Here is a 21,106-nt window from a genome sequence, read left to right on the forward strand (position 1 = left end):
GGGGACCCCCCCAAAAAAAAAAAAAAAAAAAAAAAAAAAAAAAAAAAGAATTCTATGGTGTTCGGGGGTAACACAAACCTGTTTTGTAAACCTGTATCTTTATACAGGGAATATGCTTAATCTTGCTACAGTATACAGGAATGCGGGAATGTTTCTTCCTCTGGGCTGCCTTTCGTACCACCTGGCTGGATGGAACACCTGTTCACTCCACTTTCCACTTGGGCTACAAACCTGAAATGAAATCTTTGCAACCAGTACAGCCTGCGCGGGGCGGGGCCCAGTCCTTCCCCCTTCGGATGCGCAGAAGCAGAGGTCACCACGCTGGACCCCTCGATTTCCTCGCGGGCGGTTCCCGGCTCCTTCACCACCCCAGCGCTTCAAGACCCCCGCCCTTTGGCCTGAGGCTCCCACTGCCCTAGCCAGTTCCCAGGCTCACTTCCAGCTTTTTCAGAAGGATTGGCCACGCCCCTCGGCCCAGACTCTCAGGCCACTCGGCCGCAATTAACCCTGGCTCGGTGCCTTTTTAGGCCCCTCCCTCTCAGTCGTGCCCTTCCCATGTCTTAGGCCCCGTCTCACCCTTTCGGATGCCTCCCCTAGGACCCTACCACTTTCCACCCCTTTCCGTCTGTTATTTGTCCCCAACTTGCGCCCGCACAGGCCCCTCTGGAACGCCCCTGCCGCGTGAGTGCCCCTCGTCCCCGCTCAGGAGAGGAAAAGCCTGCGTGCCGCGCATTTCTGGCCTGGGGAGCGGGTGGAGTAAACCTGCGGGAACCATTTTACGACAACGTGCGGCTGTGCGGCGTGGCTGACGGCAAAGCCGCGCTGCTGTTGGAGAGGTCACTCCGGAGACGGCGTTGGTGTTGGGGTGTGGGGGTTGGTGGCACTATGTGGCGCGTCTGTGCGCGACGGGCCCAGAATGTAGCCCCATGGGCGGGACTCGAGGCTCGGTGGACGGCCTTGCAGGAGGTACCCGGAACTCCACGAGTGTCCTCGCGATTTGGCCCGGCTCCGGCTCGTCGCAACAGCGCGACTACAGGGTATGGAGGGGTCCGGGCACTGTGCGGCTGGACCCCCAGCTCTGGGGCCACGCCGCGGAACCGCCTACTGCTGCAGCTTTTGGGGTCGCCCGGCCGCCGCTGTTACAGTCTTCCCCCGCATCAGAAGGTGAGCCCTAGACCCGCCCTTCTCGGATCCCCGTTGTCCTTCAGAGCTGACTGGATGCCTGCAGGATCCTCCTTGAGAGGCCTCATTGATCCTCCAACCATTCCCAGTATCTGCTTTCGTCCTTTGTCCAGTAGTCAGCTTTGGCTCCTTAGCTTCCCTCTCATGATCTATTCCGTTGAAAGGGGAACTTCAAGACTGGGGCTGTATGCAATTATCTGCCGAGGTTCATGCTTTGTGAGACCCGTAGGACTGTGGAGGAGAAAGCCTGTCACTGGAAATTACTAACTTCTCATGGGCAGGAACTGCCTTGGTATCCCTAGTTCCCAGTGTGTAATGGAACTGGATACACTTTGCATGAAATTGAATTGAATGAAATCTTAAGCCAGACTGAGAGTTAGGTAGCCCTTTAAAAATTTAATGTTTCTTCTTTTTCTCTTCCAGGTTCCATTGCCTTCTCTTTCCCCCACAATGCAGGCAGGCACCATAGCCCGTTGGGAAAAAAAAGAGGGGGACAAAATCAACGAAGGTGACCTAATTGCAGAAGTAAGTTGTTTTAAAATGATGGAGATGAGTTCGAAGAGACTGGCTTTGCCGAATTGACTGAACATTGACTTTCTGGATGTGTAGTTACCCCTTTGTTTAAGAAACTGAAGTGTTTTTCACAACTTGATGTTAGACAAGATTGGTTGGATAAGTTGTCGGCAGCTGGCCAAACTGATACTTAGCCAAGGCGTTTCTAAAGTAATTTCTTCTTTCAAATCTGTCGTAGTGGCCTTATCGTCACATGAACTGTATCATTCTAGACACAGGCCAAGCTGGCCAACATGGTGAAACCCCGTCTCTGCTAAAAATACAAAAATCTGCTGGGCATGGCGGCCTCTGCCTGTAATCCTAGCTACTCGGTAGACTGAGGCAGGAGAATCGCTTGAACGTGGGACGGGGAGGTTGCAGTGAGCCGAGATTGCACCACTGCACTGCAGCCTTGGCGACAGAGTGAGACTCTCTGTCTCAAGGAAAAAAAAAAAATTCTAGACACAAGCTAATAAACTACATACCGACAGTATGAACCTGAGCTGCTGCTTTTTGTGTTAAAAGGTTGAAACTGATAAAGCCACTGTTGGATTTGAGAGCCTGGAGGAGTGTTATATGGCAAAGATACTTGTTGCTGAAGGTACCAGGGATGTTCCCATTGGAGCGATCATCTGTATCACAGTTGGCAAGTGAGTAGTGCACTCATAATTTATGGAACTTCATTGCTTGGTGGAGTATTTTACCCAGAATTGAGAATTAGGAGTTAAAGACTATTTTTTAAGACTACTTTTGTGAAAGTTGAATCTGCCCATTATATTTATGCATTCTTTCTCTTCCTTAGGCCTGAAGATATTGAGGCTTTTAAAAATTATACATTGGATTCCTCGCCAGCACCTACCCCACAGGCGGCCCCAGCACCAACCCCTGCTGCCACTGCTTCGCCACCTATACCTTCTGCTCAGGCTCCTGGTAGCTCATATCCCCCTCACATGCAGGTGAGGCTCAGCCTTTGAGTGTTTGCTCTAGGTGATTTATTACTTACTTTTTTTCATAGATGGCTACTACATCTTGGAAACTGACTTTAAATGTGGTTAGTTAGGTATTGTCATTTGGGAGTATATAGAAATTTAAACATGAAGATTGACAACTTTTCTTCCTGGTTGTTCTTTCCAGTTATAAGAACTTGAACAGTTCCTGTAACCTTTCTCAGCCTCAGTGTAGTACACAGGGTAATTCGTGGCACTTTTCATTCAAGAACATTACGTTACAGATTTTGAGGATGATTTTTACTAACATCTATTCCCTGTATAATTAGAGTTTGTAGTAGGCTGTGTTAGTCTGTTTTACTCTGGCATAAAGAAATACCTAGGGCTGGGTAATTTGTAAAGAAAAAAAGGTTTATTTGGCTCATGGTTCTGCAGGCTGTACAAGAAGCACGGCGCCAGCATCTGTTTCTCTTGTGGCCTCAGGAAGCTTACAATCATGGTGGAAGGTAGAAGGGAAAGGGGAAGGGTGGTGTGTCACATAATGAGAGAGGGTGCAAGAGACAGAGGGGAGTGGGTACCAGGCTCTTCATAGCAATCAGATTTCCCCTTAACTCATTACCATGGGGCATGCACCAAGCCATTCATGAGGGATCCTCCTCCAACACCCAGACACCTCCCACCAGACCCCATCTCTAACACTGGGGATCATATTTTTTTTTCCACGTAGAAAAAAACTTTATTTACACAATCTTGGATTCTGAATTTCCGATACTTCCAGGGTCTCTTGATCAAATGGGGCAGCAGCAGGTAGGTAAGCAAACACAGGGGCCAGTCCAGATTATCTTACTGAAGAACACCACCAAGAAGAAGGGAAGGCCTAATTCAGTTTTGGTCTGGACTACATCTCCTCGCACTTTGAGATCACCACAGGTAGCTTGGGCTTATTGTTAGGGCCTGTGGGAACATTCTCAATCTTTCTCATCACTAGAAGTCCATCGATGAGTTTTCCAAACATTATATGCTTCCCATCCAGCCAATCGCACTTAGAGCAGGTGATAAAGAACTGACAGCCGTTTGTACTGGAACCACTGTTTGCCACGGAAAGCAGGCCTGGAGATGAGTGTCTTAAGTTTAAAATTTTTGTCTGCAAATGGCTCCACGTAATTACTGGCGACTCCAATACCATCTCCAGTAACAAAATCTCCACCCTGAGTCATGAAATCCTTTATGACCCTGTGGAAAGTGCTTCCTTTGTATCCTATTGGAACCCCATCTTTTCTGAATTCTCTAGTGTAGAACTGCGCAAAGTTCTCGGCCATCTTAGGCACAACTCTGCAAAGGGCTTGATCTTTGTGCGGCCAACTTCCTGACTGCCATTGCTGACATCAAAGAACACCATGGGGTTAGCAGGGCTTGAATTTGCCACCACCGTGGCTCCGACCGGGAAGCAGAAGTCGGGGATCGTATTTCAGCATGAGATTTGGAGGGGACAAACATCCAAGCTGTATCATAGGTGTCAAGTGCTGTCTGTTGAATGAAAGTCCCCAATTGGTGTTCTTTTGACATGTGGTGATCTATTTTCCAAGAGTAGGTGAAGTAATCCAGTAGTATTAATAAATGAGAAAACTGATAAAAATTAAGTGTAAGATACACATGTAATAGCGTTGCAACAAAGTTGAAGGCAGTGAATGTAATCACTGTTGATTGTGCTAACTAAATCAGTTTCTAAGAAACTAAGTCAATTTATTAGGTATTAGGGTTATCTTCTGTATATTTGTGTGCTTTAGATGTTACAAGTGGATAAAAATCCAGCCATCCTTTTCTAAATAATTCTGACTAGCATTTCTCCTGAATCTAGTTTATTTGTAGAAATTTTTGTATAGGAATCATTTTCTTCTTTGGAAATAACGTTCTACTCCGTGGTTTGTTAGTAACAATCATTTAGGATTTTTGCCCGGTGTTCAGTTCACACATGTATTACATGCTGTTCGGCAGATTCTCTCTCATGATACAAGACTGACTTAATTTTCCTCTACTTTGTGCCTGTAGCTTTGTGTGCATGTGCTAGGGTTTTACCTTAATTATTCTTTAAGATACTGAATTGAATTCTGAATCTCTGATACTGTTCTTTAAGATCCTGTATAGAGGTTATTGACTTCACTGTTTCTTTTTTTTTTTTTTTTTTTTTGAGCCTGTCGCCCAGGCTGGAGTGCAGTGGCGCGATCTCGGCTCACTGCAAGCTCCGCCTCCCGGGTTCACGCCATTCTCCTGCCTCAGCCTCCCAAGTAGCTGGGACTACAGGCGCCGCCACCTCGCCCGGCAAGTTTTTTTGTATTTTTTAGTAGAGACGGGGTTTCATGGTGTTAGCCAGGATGGTCTCAATCTCCTGACCTCGTGATCCGCCCGTCTCGGCCTCCCAAAGTGCTGGGATTACAGGCTTGAGCCACCGCGCCCGGCTGACTTCACTGTTTCTTAAGAAGCAGATGAAGATGGCAAATTCTGAACAAAAAAGGCACTTACAATTTTTTTTCTAAGGCTTGTCTTAATTTTTTCCCCTCTCTGGAAACATCTTCAATTGAAATTATTTTCCCCTCCGCATAATCCTGTTGCTAATCAGATACAGAAGACAAAGAGGATAGCAAATGAATCCAAATTCAGTGGACACACAAGCCATATAAATAGTAAAGCAATTTTAAATTTAGATAGGCATTCTGGTGTTTGGATTTTATTGGGGTGGAAATGGCTATTATAAAAACAGGGCTTTTTTTCCCCCTGGTTTTTTATTTTTATTTATTTATTTTTTTGAAACAGGGTCTCAGTCCATCACCTAGGCTGGAGTGCAGTGGTGCGATTTTGGCTCACTGCAACCTCTGCCTCCTGGGTTCAAGCGATTCTCCTGCCTCAGCCTCCCGAGTAGCTGGGAATACAGGCACACACCACCACGCCTGGCTGTTTTATTTTTTGAGACAGGATCTCACTCTTCACCCAGGCTGGAGCGCAGTGGTGCAATCTTAGCTCACTGCAGCCTTGACCTGGGCTCAAGCCATCCTCCCACCTCAGCCTCGCAAGAAGCTGTGACTACAGGCGCATGCCACCGTGCCCAGCTAATTTTTTTTTTTTTTTATATATAGACGAGGTTACACCATGTTGCTCAGGCTGGTCGTGGACTCCTGGGCTCAAGTGATCCTCCTGCATCAGCCTACCAAAACGCTGAGATTGTAGGCATGAGCCATCATGCCTGGTCTTTCCTGGTTTTTTTTTTTTTTTTTGACACAGTCTTGCTCTGTCACCATGGCTGGAGTGTCGTGGCACAATCTCGGCTCACTTCTACCTCTGCGATTCTCATGCCCCAGCCTCCTCAGTAGCTGGGACTACAGGCAGGTGTTACCACGCCCAGCTAATTTTGGTATTTTTAGTAGAGGTGGGGTTTCGCCACGTTGGCCAGGCTGATCTTGAACTCCTGGCCTCAAGTGATCTGCCCCTCCCAAGTGATTCTTGGCCTCCCAAAGTGCTGGGATTACAGATGTGAGCAACTGTGCCTGGCCTCCTCTTTTATTTTTTAAAATGATCATTGCGCCACTGCACTCCAGGCTGGGCAACAGAGTAAGACTCCGTCTCAAAAAAATAAAAAAATTATCAAATAAAATTCTATGTAAGAATTCTATGTATATATATTATATACAACAAGTTCTGAAATATGTATATATTGTGGAATGGCTAAATTGAGCTAATTTATATATGCATTGCTTTACAGACTTATCTTTTAGGACACTTAAAAATCTACAAGATTGTAGGAATTTACAAGAATACAGTATATTGTTATTAGCTGTTGTCACCAAAGAACAGTTTTTTGTTGTTGTTGTTTGTTTTTAATATGGAATGCTTCATGAATTTGTTTGTTGTCCTTGCACAGGAGCCATGCTAATCTTTGTATCGTTCCAAGTTTAGTATATGTGTTGCTGAAGCGAGCACAGAACAGTACTTAATATTACGTTTTTATCTTGGAAAGATATCTGGGAAGATTGGGACAAATGCAGTTTCCTGTGGGTAAAAAATAAGTAGATGCTAAGTACAGAGCGCAGTAAAATTTTAACAGAATGGATTGGACCAAGGTCATTTTGTGAAAATGAAAATTTTCTTGGTTAAAAAAAAAAAATGAAGTCTGGGTGCGGTGGCTCACGCCTGTAATCCCAGCACTTTGGAAGGCCAGGGCGGGCAGATTACTTGAGGACAAGTGTTCCGAGACCAGCCTGGCCAACGTGGTAAAACCCCATCTCTACAAAAATACAAAAGTTAGTGGGCATGGTGGCACCTGCCTGTAATCCCAGCTACTTGGGAGGCTGAGGCAGGAGAATCACTTGAATCCAGGAGGTGGAGGTTGCAGTGAGCTGAGATTGTGCCATTGCACTCCAGCCTGGGTGACAGAGTGAAACTCTGTCTCAAAATAAAAATAAATATAAAAATAAAAATAGATGAAAAGATGCTCCATACTTAGATATTAAGGAATTAATTTTGACTGTCTGAAAGAAATCTTTCCCATGTGCTTGTTGCATTTAACTTGGAGTGTGTGTCAGAGTATGGGTGAGAGTATAAGAGTATGGGTCAGAGTATGAGATTTGAAGGATGATTTACCTGGTGGGAAGCTATTGAGGTGCGAAGCTTTTGCCGTGATGAGTATTTGGATTATCACAGTCACCATCATTCTATGAAAACTATATAAACCTGCCAGACTGTTATTATGTAGAAGTCGTCCTGGTATTAAGCAATAATATGTGTATGTTTCTACAGGTACTTCTTCCTGCCCTCTCTCCCACCATGACCATGGGCACAGTTCAGAGATGGGAAAAAAAAGTGGGTGAGAAGCTAAGTGAAGGAGATTTACTGGCAGAGATAGAGACTGACAAAGCCACTATAGGTGAGATTTCTTCAGCTCTTAATGGTTGAGGCACTGAGTTTCCCAATGAGGAAGAGGATTGCCATTCTTTCCTATAATGAGTGAGTGAGATAATATGAAAACTTTTTAATTCTTAGGATTCATTTTCTGGGACAGAATATTTTATTTCTATTTAGTTATATTTATTCTTAAGTTTTTATTTATTTGTTTATTTGCTTATTTTTGAGATAGGGTCTTAATCTGTTGCCCAGGCTGGAGTGAGGGGCAAGATCATAGTTCACTATAGCCTCGAACTCCTGGGCTTATACCCAAACGATCCTCCTCCTTTAACCTCCTGAGTAGCTAGGACTACAGGCCTGAACCACCATACCCAGTTGATTTTTAAAATTTTTTGTAGAGATGGGGTCTCACTTTGTTGCCCAGGGTGTTTTTGAACTCCTGGCTGAAGTGATCCTCCTGCCTTGGCCTCCCTAAGTGCTGGGACTCCAAGCGTGAGCCCATGTTCCTGGCTGAGAATAATTTATAACAAAAATAATGTTTAGTCAGATTTGTCAGTTCCATCCTGCACTCATTGAATTAAAGGCAATAAATCTGTCAATTCACAGATTATTTTTAGGCCCAAGTTTGCTTCCTGGCCTTATTATGTTACTAAGAAGCTATATCAGAACTGCTGCTGTCTAAACTAGGCAAGGGAATGCAAGAAGAAACAGGAGAAAATCACTTCCATGGCAGGATAATAGGAAAGAATTTAAGATGACTTTGAGGGAAAACTGAAACCAGGGTTGAGATTGTTTTCGTAGTTTGAGAATGACTGATAGAATGTACATGTGTTTTATATATATATATATATATTCAGAGATGTCATATGTCCATATATCTCCTTCTTAATTCATTTTTAGACTAAAAAATAAAACCCATATAGACGGTCATATATTTATGATTTTTTTAAATGGATATTTGTAGGTATTATGAATTTTTTCTCTATGCACCTTTTTTTTTTTTTTATGGAGACAGAGTTTTGCTCTGTTACCCAGGCTTGGGTACAGTGGTGCGATCTTGGCTCACTGCAAGCTCTGCCTCCTGGGTTCAAGCAATTCTCCTGCCTCAGCCTCCCAAGTAGCTGGGACTACAGGCATGCACCATAACACCCAGCTAATTTTTTGCATTTTTAGTAGAAATGGGGTTTCACCATGTTGGCCAGGCTGGTCTCGAGCTCTTTGACCTCAGGTGATCTGCCTGCCTCGGCCTCCCACACTGCTGAGATTATAGGCATAAGCCACCGCACCCGGACACTCTGCTTCATAATCACCACTAAAGGAAAGCCTTTCCCAAAGATGTAATGGGAGGTACTGGGCATCCTCTGTTGTGGTTGTTTTCAGATTGTGTTCTTCAAATCCCATCATTCCTTGAAGGCACCTTGGGGCAAAGGGGAAATTAAAGAGCAAGACCTTATAATGCCCTGCCTCCCTCCCTTACTTCCAGTAGAGCAGTTCTTTTTTATCTTTTTGTATTTTGTGCTTCCCCATAAATTTTATTTGAAGAAAGGATTCTGTTTCTTAAAAACACAGAAACTTTGGAAACAATAGTTCTGCTTCACCATTTATTTATTTATTTATTTATTTATTTTTTTTTTGAGACAGAGTCTCGCTCTGTCGCCCAGGCTGGAGTGCAGTGGCGCGATCTCGGCTCACTGCAAGCTCCGCCTCCCGGGTTCACGCCATTCTCCTGCCTCAGCCTCCCGAGTAGCTGGGACTACAGGCGCCCACAACCGCGCCCGGCTAATTTTTTGTATTTTTTTTAGTAGAGACGGGGTTTCACCGTGGTCTCGATCTCCTGACCTTGTGATCCGCCCGCCTCGGCCTCCCAAAGTGCTGGGATTACAGGCGTGAGCCACCGCGCCCGGCCTGCTTCACCATTTAACTTGAATACCAGTGTCACTGTAGAGACTGGTCACTAGAGAAGTGTTACCTTGGTTGAACTTTGAAGTCTGTTGTGGCCCAGGATCCTTTTCATTTTAAACATTTTATTTATTTTTGAGATGGAGTCTCACTCTGTTGTCCAGGCTGGAGTGCAGTGGTGCAATCTCAGCCTATCACAACCTCTACCTCCCGGGTTCAAGCGATTCTCCTGCCTGAGCCTCCCGAGTAGCTGGGACTACAGGTGCGTGCCACCACGCCTGGCTAATTTTTGTATTTTTAGTAGAAATGGGGTTTCACTATGTTGGCCAGGCTGGTCTTGAACTTCTGACCTCGTGATATGCCTGCCTTGGCCTCCCAAAGTCCTGGGATTACAGACGTGAGCCACCACTGCTCCCAGCCTTTTTTTTTTTTTTTGAGACAATCTTGCTCTGTCGCCCGGGATGCAGGATGGAGTGCAATGGCATGATCTTGGCTCACTGCATTCTCTGCCTCCCGGGTTCAAGCAATTCTCCTGCCTCAGCTGCCCAAGTAGCTGGGATTACAGGCGCCTGCCATCATGCCTGGCTAATTTTTTGTATTTTTAGCAGAGATGGGGTTTCACCATGTTGGCCAGCCTGGTCTTGAACTCCGACCTCAGATGATCCACCCACCTCGGCCTCCTAAAGTGCTGGGATAACAGGCGTGAGCCACCGTGCCCAGCCTTAAATATATATATGTATATATTTTCCTTTTTTTTGAGACGGAGTTTCACTGTTGTTGCCCAGGCTGCAGTGCAATGGCACGATCTCGGCTCACTGCAACCTCCACCTCCTGGGTTCAAGTGATTTTCTGGCCTCAGCCTCCCGAGCAGCTGGGATTACAGGCATGCGCCACCACGCCTGGCTAATTTTATATTTTTAATAGAGATGGGGTTTCTCCACATTGATCAGGCTAGTCTTGAACTCCCAGCCTCAGGTGACCCACCCACCTTGACCTCCCAAAGTGCTGGGATTACAGGCGTGAGCCACCGCGCCTGGCCTAAAACATATTTTTTATTGGGTATTCTCAGTTGGGAAGTGGAAGGATTCATCGAAGAGAGGCACAACAGTACAGAAAGCCAATGGCTTCTTTTAGTTTTACTTTTGCAATCCTAAATGTTTGAGTTCTTTGCAAGGAAGGCAGTAGTTGAATAAAATGTACGTTGTCAACACCATAGAAATCCTAATAAAGCTGTAATTCTTCATATTGAAATATTTGGTATAATATCAAGTATAACCTCTTAGAAAAGTTCCAAAGATGCTTTTAGGGCTGAAATCCAACATTAATATCTAGGTTGGTAGCTCCCTTAATTTGGCACGTATGTGGTTCTTATCTTTAGCAGCATAGCTGACTTCCAACTCCATCTTAGAGTCTTGTGAGTCTGCATGGGGGCTGTCCTTGGAGATTTTTTAATAACTTTTAGAACTAACCACTATCTGTAATCTTTCATAGTTTTATTGAACACATATTTATTTATCATTTACTTTGGACCAGGTGCTATTTTGTACCAGGTCGTATTATTTCTAAGAACTTGAAAAATATTAAATCCGTTTAAATGTTTAAACATCCCTGTGAGATTGGCACTATTATTATCCCCATATTGTAGGTAAAGAAACCAAGACACAGAAGGTTAAATAGGTTGCAAAAAAGGTTATATAGCTAGCTTGAATGAGAAAAATCATTTTACTTAAAACTGTGCTATGAGTTTGGAGGGATAGTGGAATCTCTGAAGTCCCATAATGTTTTTTCTTTCTATTTAAGGTTTTGAAGTACAGGAAGAAGGTTATCTGGCAAAAATCCTGGTCCCTGAAGGCACAAGAGATGTCCCTCTAGGAACCCCACTCTGTATCATTGTAGAAAAAGAGGCAGATATATCAGCATTTGCTGACTATAGGCCAACTGAAGTAACAGATTTAAAACCACAAGCACCACCACCTACCCCACCCCCGGTAGGTATGCTTCTAGAATTCAGGAAACACTTACCTTGTTTCTCTCTAAATTAAGGAGTTTTGATTAGATTATATCCTAGGTTCCTTCCACCTCCAAGATTCTATGACTGAGGAGGGAGATAGTTGATTAACCTTTGTGGAGACCTATAGTGTTTGTTGTACTGCATTGTTCACCTAATGGTCGATAGTTTGGGCCTTGTAGCTTTTTTTTTTTCTGCCATCTAGAGTCCTGCTGAAAACAAAGCTGAGTGACATGCTCTTTTTCTGCTTTAGATGTAGATACCATGCTTGTGGAAAGTAAGGCTTCATTGCCCCAGCCCTTTTTTTTTTTTTAAAGAGACAAGGTCTCACCCTGTCGCCAAGGCTGGAGTGCAGTGGTGCAGTCATAGCTCACTTCATTGCCCGTTTTTTATTAAATATACTGAATAATCTCTGTCACTTGAAATCGTCTTGTTATTCACGTAGTAGGTCAAGCATATATTTCTGATACAGTGGAACCTTGACATGACTTCTTTTGCATAGAATTTATTATATCACAAAATACTTTATAAACTATAACATGAACTTGCATTAACTCCAACCAGAGATAACACTGACAGTGAAGCTTCTGCAGATGCTAGAATCGTGAGTTTAAGCTAGGTAAACATTTCTATAAGACAAAAGTTGATTTGTGACTACTGTACATTTGTGGGAAGCTGGCAAGTAGCATTGTTGTTGTATTTCTTTTTTTTGGTTTTGTTTTTTAATTGTTGTTGTTGAGACGGATTCTCACTCCATCGCCCAGGCTGGCTTGCAGTGGCGCAATCTTGGCTCACTGCAGCCTATACCTCCCGGGTTCAAGCCATTCTCCTGCTTCAGCCTCCTGAGTAGCTGGAATTACAGGCGCCAGCCACCATGCCTGGCTAATGTTTTTATTTTTAGTAGAGAAGGGGTTTCACCATGTTGGCCAGGCTGATCATGAACTTCTGACCTCAGGTGATCTGCCCACCTCAACCTCCCAAAGTGCTGGGATTACAGGTATAAGCCACCATACCTGGCTATATTTTTTAAGGTACTTTTCAACATGGGGCCTTACAGCATAATTTTATATTTTGAAACTAGCTGGCTGGGTGTGGTGGCTCACGCTGGTAATCCCAGCACTTTGGGAGGCTGAGACGAATGGATCGCTTGAGGTCAGGAGTTTGAGACCAGCCTGGCCAACATGGTGAAACCCCATCTCTACTGAAAATACAAAAAATTAGCTGGTCATGGTGGTGCATGTCTGTAATCCCAGCTACTTGGGAGGCTGAGGCAGGAGAATTGCTTGAACCCAGGAGGCGGAGGTTGCAGTGAGCTGAGATTGCGCCACTGCACTCCAGCCTGGGTGACAGAGCAAGACTCTGTCTCAAAAAAATAAAAGAAAGAAAGATGTTAGGATAATTAAAAATAAAAATTATGTTGGTGATGTAAAAGAATGCAAATAAAGAAGTGGTAAGAGATTAAAGTGAAGAAAGGCCATAGGATACTATACACTGATTGGCAATATTCAGTTCTGTGCTTCTTCATGTTGTTATGGAATAAAGTAACTTTGTTCTGTCTTTGACATAGATGTATATTGTTCTTGCTGTTCGTATTACTACATTGTGTTGGTTAAACTGGAGAAAAGTACATTATGATCTTTGGAAAAAAGATGAAAGTTATTAATATTTAATTAAAATAGTTTTAATTTATTAATAAGATGTAAACTTTTAATCTTTCAGACCAATCTTTGAAGTGGTGAATTAAAACAATTTGTAATTCTTTTTCAAAAGGTGGCCACTGTTCCTCCAACTCCTCAGCCTTTAGCTCCTACACCTTCAGCACCCTGCCCTGCTACTCCTGCTGGACCAAAGGGAAGGGTGTTTGTTAGCCCTCTTGCAAAGAAGTTGGCAGTAGAGAAAGGGATTGATCTTACACAAGTAAAAGGTAAATCTGTTTCTATGGAATGGAGTTATAAAGTTAAATTTCGTTGAATTTCCTCCTTAAGACTTGCAAGTATAACTATATATAGCCATACTTATAACTGGGATAGTAGGGACAACTGTTAATAATTACATCAGAAGGGAGAAATAGTTCTTTTGTTGCCACCACAGAGTAGGGAAACTTTTACTGAGCTTTATTTACTCTGCCTAGAATCTACCCATATACTTTAGATACCTTTTTTTTCCCTCTTCTCTTCATGGAAACTACTTGTTTGAAAGTATATGTACTTGTTCAGCAAAATTGGGTTATGGGACTTGATTGTGTAATAAGAAACCTCTGTTAGTGCTAGGTTGACTGTAGTAATAAGCAAAGCAAAATAAAATTTGAAATTGGGGTGATTTGGAATGACTTCAAATGATAAACTTCATATAAAACAGAACTAGAGCTCCCTGAAGGCAAGGGAAAATGCCTTACTTGTCTGTCTGTCCCCAGAGAAAAAATATAGCTTTGTGATAAGAGCATGGGGCCTGGAATCAGACCACCTAGCGTTTCATCCTGGCTTTATAATTTTCTATGTAATCTGTTTTCCAGTGAATTACTTAAATTGTATGTCCTTATGTCAATTACTTTTCTAGCCATAAAACCGAGGTATTGTACATCATATAGATTGTGAGAGTTAAATGAGGTATAACAGGTGAAGTGCCTAGAACTGTATCTAGCATATAAGTACTCAATACATGTTTGTTGTCATTCATATTGATATTATTGCCTGGCGCTTAAGTAAGTTTTTTTGAGTTAAACCTAAGCTAAAATTTAGTGTAGGATAACTAAGGTACTTATTTGGAAAAGGAGGGAAGTTATTATTCTTGGAACTTGGTTTGATGGCTAGTACTATGTGCCAGTCATTTAACTTACCATACTTAATGTACACAACACTTCTTGAAGTAAGAATTATCATTCCCTATTTTCTGGATAAGAAAACAGACTCTCAGACTCTTCAGGGTTCTTTTTTCCTGTTAAATAGTAAAGTTGCAGTGTGACTCTAGATTTGTTTAACTCTAAAGCCTGTTTCTTCACACTACCCTATCCTGCCTTCCATTCTGATGCTCTGCCATCTGTAATTACTGAAGAAAAATATGCTTATTTCCCCAGTTGTCTAGTTATGGGTGCTCAGTGGTGGTTATCCCCTATCTGCAATTTGCTGTCTTGTAGTTAGAAGGCAAGCCAATCCCAAGACACAAGAGTAGAATGTTGTAAAGTTTTTGGACTTTAGAGATTCTTATAATATTGGAACACTCTTTTTTTTTCCATCTTAGTACCATTTCAGTAGTATATTCCTATTCTTTATGTATATATGATTAGAATCAGGGACAGCAGTGTAAGTTGGAATAACTTTTAAAGGGAGAAAGGACTGGGTTAATAATTATATCTAAAGAATTTAGACAAGCAAAGAAGGACCATTTATTAGATATTAAGCAATACTGGTTACCTTACTAAAGATATAAGTGGAAAATCCCTTAGGTATGAGCTGAGGAGGAGTGTTAAGAAAAAAAAGAAGGAAAGAAAATCCCACTATTCTTACTATGCAGGCAGAGTTAGGTGGTAAATACCATCGAATACTATCTACGCATCAGACACTCGTTCATCAGATGGATAAGATTTCAGTTTCAGTTGCTTATATGACTAACAGTAAAGAATTAAATGAACAGAAAGGGAGTATAGCATAGTGGTTAAAAGTGTGAGCTCTGTAGCTGGAATGCTTGGGTGTGAACCTCAGCTCCTTATACTAGCTGTGTGACCTTTTGTGTCGGTTTCTATATAAATACAGTAGGTTTAATGGTTGTGAGGTTTAAATAAGTTAACCAGTGCCTGTACAGAGAAAGCATGTCTAGGTATTAGCTATAATGATAATATTTTTGTTAATAAGATGATTTAAGTGCTAAGAAAGAAAGAAACTCAGTGATATACTAGTGAGTGAAAGGGTGGATGGATATTTGTGCAGTCATGACTACTTTTAGACAGGGTGGTTGGGAGATCTTTTTGATGAGGTGACATTTGATTTGATCTGAAAGATAAGAAGGAGGCGGTTTCAGTCAACCATGTGAAGAACTGAGGAAAGATCATTTTAGATAGAGAGACTAGGTGTACACAGTCCGAAATGGGAAAGAGTTTAGCATGTCTGAGGAACATAAAAGAGGCCAGTGTTGGCCGGGCGTGGTGGCTCACGCCTATAATCCCAGCACTTTGGGAGGCCGAGGCGGGCGGATCATAAGGTCGGGAGATGGAGACCATCCTGGCTAACACGGTGAAACCCCGTCTCTACTAAAAATACAAAAAAAATTAGCCGGGCACAGTGGCAGGCACCTGTGGTCCCAGCTACTTGGGAGGCTGAGGCAGGAGAATGGCGTGAACCCTGGAGGCCGAGCTTGCAGTGAGCTGAGATCGTGCCACTGCACTCCAGCCTGTGCGACAGAGTGAGACTCCATCTCAAAGGAAAAAAAAAAAAAACCAGAGGCCAGTGTTAATGAAACATAATGAGCAAAGGGTCTAGTAGGAGATGAGATTGGAAAAAAACAGGGATGAGAACATACATGATCTTATAGATTATGGTAAAGAGTTTGAATTTTATTTAAAGTACTTGAGGAAGCCATTGAAAAATTTAAGCAAGGAAGTGAAATAAAATGATTGTGTTTTAAAAAGATCATTTTGGTTGCTCTATGGCAATGGATGAAACATTTATCTAGTTTATGTTTGACAAAATCCCTACTTTTTTTACCCATAGCCCAGTGTTCTTCCCTTTATACCATATTACTGTATGATGGCCTGTTGTGCCGCCCAAGAGAGATAGGGAAAAGGGTTTAAAAGGTTTCAACTAACGCCTGAGTCAGGAAATTCTTGTGGGTGGCAGAAGCTTAGCATAAGGCAGGTGGTACTATGGATTTCCTCCTCTTGAGGGGCTGTGGTGTCTAGATCAGCCTTGGTTGTAAGGGGAGGTTATGGTTTCTGTCTTTTATAAAGGAGAGAAATCCAACAGGGGTACTACTACCTCTGTTCTAGAGCTCCTGGTGAGAATAAATACAATCCTAGCCAACTCAGTTTTTGTAATGAAGGAAAGGACTTGGGAAGAACTACACACAACGAGAGTCCTTTTTAAAGTCTGTCTTGGGGGAAGATGAATCAATTTGACCAAATTTTTTCCTAGAAGTGGGCCAGTGTAAAAGGTATTATATAATAATAACTAAATTCTGAATCTCCTTAGAATTAAAGGTCAAGATTATCTACTTGGGTCCAAAATTAAACCTAAGAGGCTGTAGGTGGAAGGAGGAAATTGAATATAAGTAAAATTAAACCTACTGAGAGAACTTTGAAGATCCTTCCTCATGTGTGACATTGCACCTTTTCCCTTCATTTCCTTTAACCTGGGCCAGTTTAGAGCCTTGGCTACTGTGAAAAAGCTATGAATTATAGAGACCACATAAGGAATGAATGATTCTAAAGATGAGATAATCGCAGATAAGAGTTATTCATGCTATTTTGGGTTGAAAAATTTGACTTGATTTGCCAAAACAATTATTGTTATACCTGTAAATTCTGTACAAAAGGAATTCTTTATGGTCACATAAATCCAGAACCCAAATGAGATCTATGATCTATTTCATGGCTCAGGAATGGTTTTTTGGAGCTAACCAGGAGGAGGCAGTTAATTTCCCTTTTGGAGATATAAACGGTGCTCGGCATTATCTTCATGCCAGCATTTCCCAATTTAAAAGTAAGGAAGTTGAAAAAAATTAAGTACAACTTGGATAAAACTCTAAAAGAGAAATACATAAAGGAATATTTGCAATAGTTAAAAAGAAAAGACCCACTCCAGATCACACACTGGTACTCTGTGTGGATTAAAATTAATAGTTGACAAAAGCTGGTATTCATAGAGAGAACCTTAAGGGGTAGGGTTAAGGCTGTGATCCTTTCAGAATGTTTTTGGTAGTAAACCCTTAGGCGCTTGCAGTTTAGGATCACAGTGTTGATCTCCTTGGGGAACCAATGGTACGCCGTCATGTATGTGATATTTATGTCTCTTACAGGGACAGGACCAGATGGTAGAATCACCAAGAAGGATATTGACTCTTTTGTGCCTAGTAAAGCTGCTCCTGTGAGTTATGTGTAGCTCTTACTTTTTTTGCAGTTAGTCTCTGCAGCCTGTTAGACTATTTCATACATTATTTATGAATGAAATAGCTCAACCAAGACTGTTTTCTTCTAACTTCAGTGGTTTAATAATACAGTCATCCCTCAGTACCCATAAGAGGTTGGTTCCAGGAGCCCCCTTGTATACCAAAATTCACAAATACCTAAGTCTCTTATATAAAATAGTGAAGTATTTGTATATAACTTACCCACATCCTCTCAAATACTTTAAATCATCTCTAGATTACTTATAATATTAAATACAAGGTAAATGTGTAAATAGTTGTATTTTATTGCTTAGGAAATAATAACAAGGACAAAAAGTCTGTACTTGTGCAGTACAGATGTAACCATCTTTTTTTTCCTGGAATATTTTTGATTTGCCTTTGGTTGAATCCAGTGATGCAGAACTGATGGATATGGAGGGCCAAGTGTATTTAGATATTTGTGTGCTATCATTTGTATACAAGATCAAAGATGATATACTACCTTGACACATATTCCACATTATGTTTTGAGCTAGTTAATCAGTTTTTGCTTTGAAAAAAAAGATTTGTTCTTTTTTTCTGTTTCAAAATATTTTAAAGTACAGTTGAATGAGTTGTTTTTGGTGTTTGGTTTTTTTGTATGTTTGTTTTTGAGACAGTCTCACTGTCGCCCAGGCTGGAGTGCAGTGGCACTATCTTAGCTCATTGCAACCTCCGCCTCCTGGATTCAGGCGATTCTCCTGACTCAGCCTCCCAAGTAGCTGGGACTACAGGTGCATGCCACCACACCTAGCTAATTTTGGTATGTTTAGTACAGACAGGGTTTTGCCATATTGGCCAGGCTGGTCACGAACTCCTGGCCTCAAGTAAGCCATCGTGTCCAGCCCCCATCCCCATTTTTTAACGTTGTTTAGGTTAATGGATTAACTTGTTTATATATATTTATTATTCCTTGTGATTTAAGAATGCTTCGATTGCTTTTCTTGAACATAATTTTGCAAAAACAAAATTATTTTGACTTAAACTGATCATTGAACATACTCTGACACAAAGAAAAATGACATTTAAAATATGATTTCAGAATTCTAAGTAAAAAATTAAAACTCTTAAAACAAGCAGAAGTCTCTTTTGCTCGCTGGGGACAGAAATAGCTATTGTATAAAGCTTAGTTTTTAGACTGGCCATGGTGGCTCATGCTTGTAAACCCAGCACTTTGGGAAGCCAAGGTGAGTGGATCACTTGAGCCCAGGCGTTTGAGACTAGTCAGGGCAACATGGCTAATTTCCATCTCTACTAAAAATACAAAAAAATTAGCTGGGCATGGTGGCGTGCACCTGTATTCCCAGTTACTCTAGGGGCTGAGATGGGAGGACTGCTTGAGCCCAGGAGGTTGAGGCTGCAGTGAACCATGATTGAGCCACTGCATTCCAGCCTGGGTGACAGAGCAAGACCCTGTCTCCAAAAAAAAAAAAAAAGAAACTGCATAGTCACTGGCAGTCTTTCCCAGGTACTTATGCTAAGATTGAGCCATAGTTACTGAACTTTTTCTTTCCTCCCATAGGCTCCAGCAGCTGTTGTGCCTCCCACAGGTCCTGGAATGGCACCAGTTCCTACAGGTGTCTTCACAGATATCCCAATTAGCAACATTCGTCGGGTAAGAGAATTACCATCATCTGGAATCAGCTATTAGGGGCATCTTTACTCTAGTTGTTTAGTTGCTTCCATAGTTTTAACACATTAACAGAGGCTTTTTAAGTTGGGAATATTAGACGATTACTTTAAGGGAAGTTTTGGCCAGCTGAATACTTGAATCCATTTGTTCTATTAGAAGGGCCAGGTGCAGTGGCTCACGCCTGTAATCCCAGCATTTTGGAAGGCCGAGGCGGGTGGAACACAAGGTCTGAACTTCAAGACCAACCTGGCCAACATAGTGAAACCCCATCTCTACTAAAAATACAAAAATTAGCTGGGCATGGTGGCGCATGCCTGTAGTCCCAGCTACTCGGGAGGCTGAGGCAGGAGAATTGCTTGAACCTGGGAAGTAGAGGTTGTGGTGAGCCGAGATCGCACCACCGCACTCCAGCCTAGGCAGCAGAGCGAGACTCCATCTCAAAAAAAAAAAAAAAAAACAAAAACCTAGGAGGTGTTATATTATGGCAGAGTCCTCCGTCTTTCAATTATAATAATGCTTGAGGTAAGTATTACCAGAGAGTAAGGTGAAGAGACAAACAGAGCCCTGAATTAGTTAAGGTCTTAACTCAAGATGATTTTTTTAAAATCTCTTTGGTTTCAGGTTATTGCACAGCGATTAATGCAATCAAAGCAAACCATACCTCATTATTACCTTTCTATAGATGTAAATATGGGAGAAGTTTTGTTGGTACGGAAAGAACTTAATAAGGTAAAAGGTCTGAAAATTCCAACTTTCTAAGTTACAAAAATTTTGTCTTTCCCCACCAAACATTTATATTTTTGTCTATATATTTTGTTACAGTATGCCAGCTGGTGTTTACTTTCTTGATCTTGTCCTTTGAAGCACAAGATTTTAAATATTGGTTATGTCCACTTTATTTTTTTCTTCTGTGCTTTTGGTATTATATCTAAGAAACTATTACCTAGTCTAAGGTCATAAAGATTTATACTTATGTTTCCTTGTAACAGTTTTATAGTTTTAGTTCTTATATAGGTCTTTGCTGTATTTTGAGTTAATTTTTTGTAGGTAGTGTGAGATAGGAATCTAACTTCATTGTTTTGCACGTGGACATTTATTCTTTCATCCCAGCACCATCTTTCCCCATCGAATTATCTTGGTATCCTTGTCAAAATTAATCATATATGTGAGAATTTTATTTCCAGATTTTTTTTTTTTGATCTTGTTATTTTTTGTTTTGTTTTGTTTTATTATACTTTAAATTCTGGGGTACATGTGCAGAACGTGCAGGTTTGTTCCATAGGTATACACGTGCCATGGTGGTTTGCTGCACCCATCAGCCCGTCATCTACATCAGGTATTTCTGCTAATGCTATCCCTCCCCTAGCCCCTTGTCCCCCTATATATAGGTCCTGGTGTGTGGTGTTTCTCTCCCTGCATCCATGTGTTCTCATTGTTCAACTCGCACTTACAGTAAGAACATGCGGTGTTTGGTTTTCTGTTCCTGTGTTAGTTTGCTGAGAATGATGGTTTCCAGCTTCATCCATGTCCCTGTAAAGGACATGAACTCATCCTTTTTTAATGGCTGCGTAGTATTCCATGGTGTATATGTGCCACATTTTCTTTATCCAGCATATCATTGGTGGGCATTTGGGTTGGTTCCAAGTCTTCGTTATTGTGAACAGTGCTGCAGTAAACATACGTGTACATGTGTCTTTATAGTAGAATAATTTATAATCCTTTGAGTCTATACCCAGTAATGGGATTTCGGGGTCAAATGGTATTTCTGGTTTAGATGCTTGAGGAATTGCCACACTGTCTTCCACAATGGTTGAACTAACTTACACTCCTACCAACAGTGTAAAAGCGCTCCTATTT

At 41.9% G+C, this 21,106-nt stretch overlaps 1 protein-coding gene, 1 non-coding gene and 1 pseudogene across 4 annotated transcripts in view; 1 reads left to right on the top strand and 2 right to left on the bottom strand.

Moving 5' to 3' along the window:
- Positions 1–49: 49 nt before the first annotated feature.
- Positions 50–21,106, top strand: part of DLAT (dihydrolipoamide S-acetyltransferase) — a 39,883-nt gene continuing 18,826 nt past the window's right edge. The window contains exons 1-10 of one of the 2 annotated variants that reach the window (XM_025356276.1): positions 50–1,164; positions 1,606–1,707; positions 2,260–2,384; positions 2,537–2,690; positions 7,470–7,596; positions 11,274–11,461; positions 13,252–13,405; positions 17,488–17,555; positions 19,139–19,231; positions 19,871–19,978. In XM_025356276.1, the coding sequence (XP_025212061.1) occupies positions 886–1,164; positions 1,606–1,707; positions 2,260–2,384; positions 2,537–2,690; positions 7,470–7,596; positions 11,274–11,461; positions 13,252–13,405; positions 17,488–17,555; positions 19,139–19,231; positions 19,871–19,978 (1,398 nt within the window). In that variant the 5' untranslated portion in view covers positions 50–885. The remainder of the gene's footprint in view (positions 1,165–1,605; positions 1,708–2,259; positions 2,385–2,536; positions 2,691–7,469; positions 7,597–11,273; positions 11,462–13,251; positions 13,406–17,487; positions 17,556–19,138; positions 19,232–19,870; positions 19,979–21,106) is intronic. The other variant, XM_025356277.1, reaches the window with a different exon arrangement.
- Positions 3,403–4,112, bottom strand: LOC112606167 (annotated as a pseudogene). Its single transcript, XR_003115605.1, has one exon. The product of XR_003115605.1 is annotated as a peptidyl-prolyl cis-trans isomerase H pseudogene (transcript).
- Positions 6,550–6,653, bottom strand: LOC112607437. Its single transcript, XR_003115788.1, has one exon. It is a non-coding gene; the product is annotated as a U6 spliceosomal RNA (small nuclear RNA).

Source organism: Theropithecus gelada, chromosome 14 (genome assembly GCF_003255815.1).
Source record: "Theropithecus gelada isolate Dixy chromosome 14, Tgel_1.0, whole genome shotgun sequence".
NCBI lineage: Eukaryota > Metazoa > Chordata > Mammalia > Primates > Cercopithecidae > Theropithecus > Theropithecus gelada.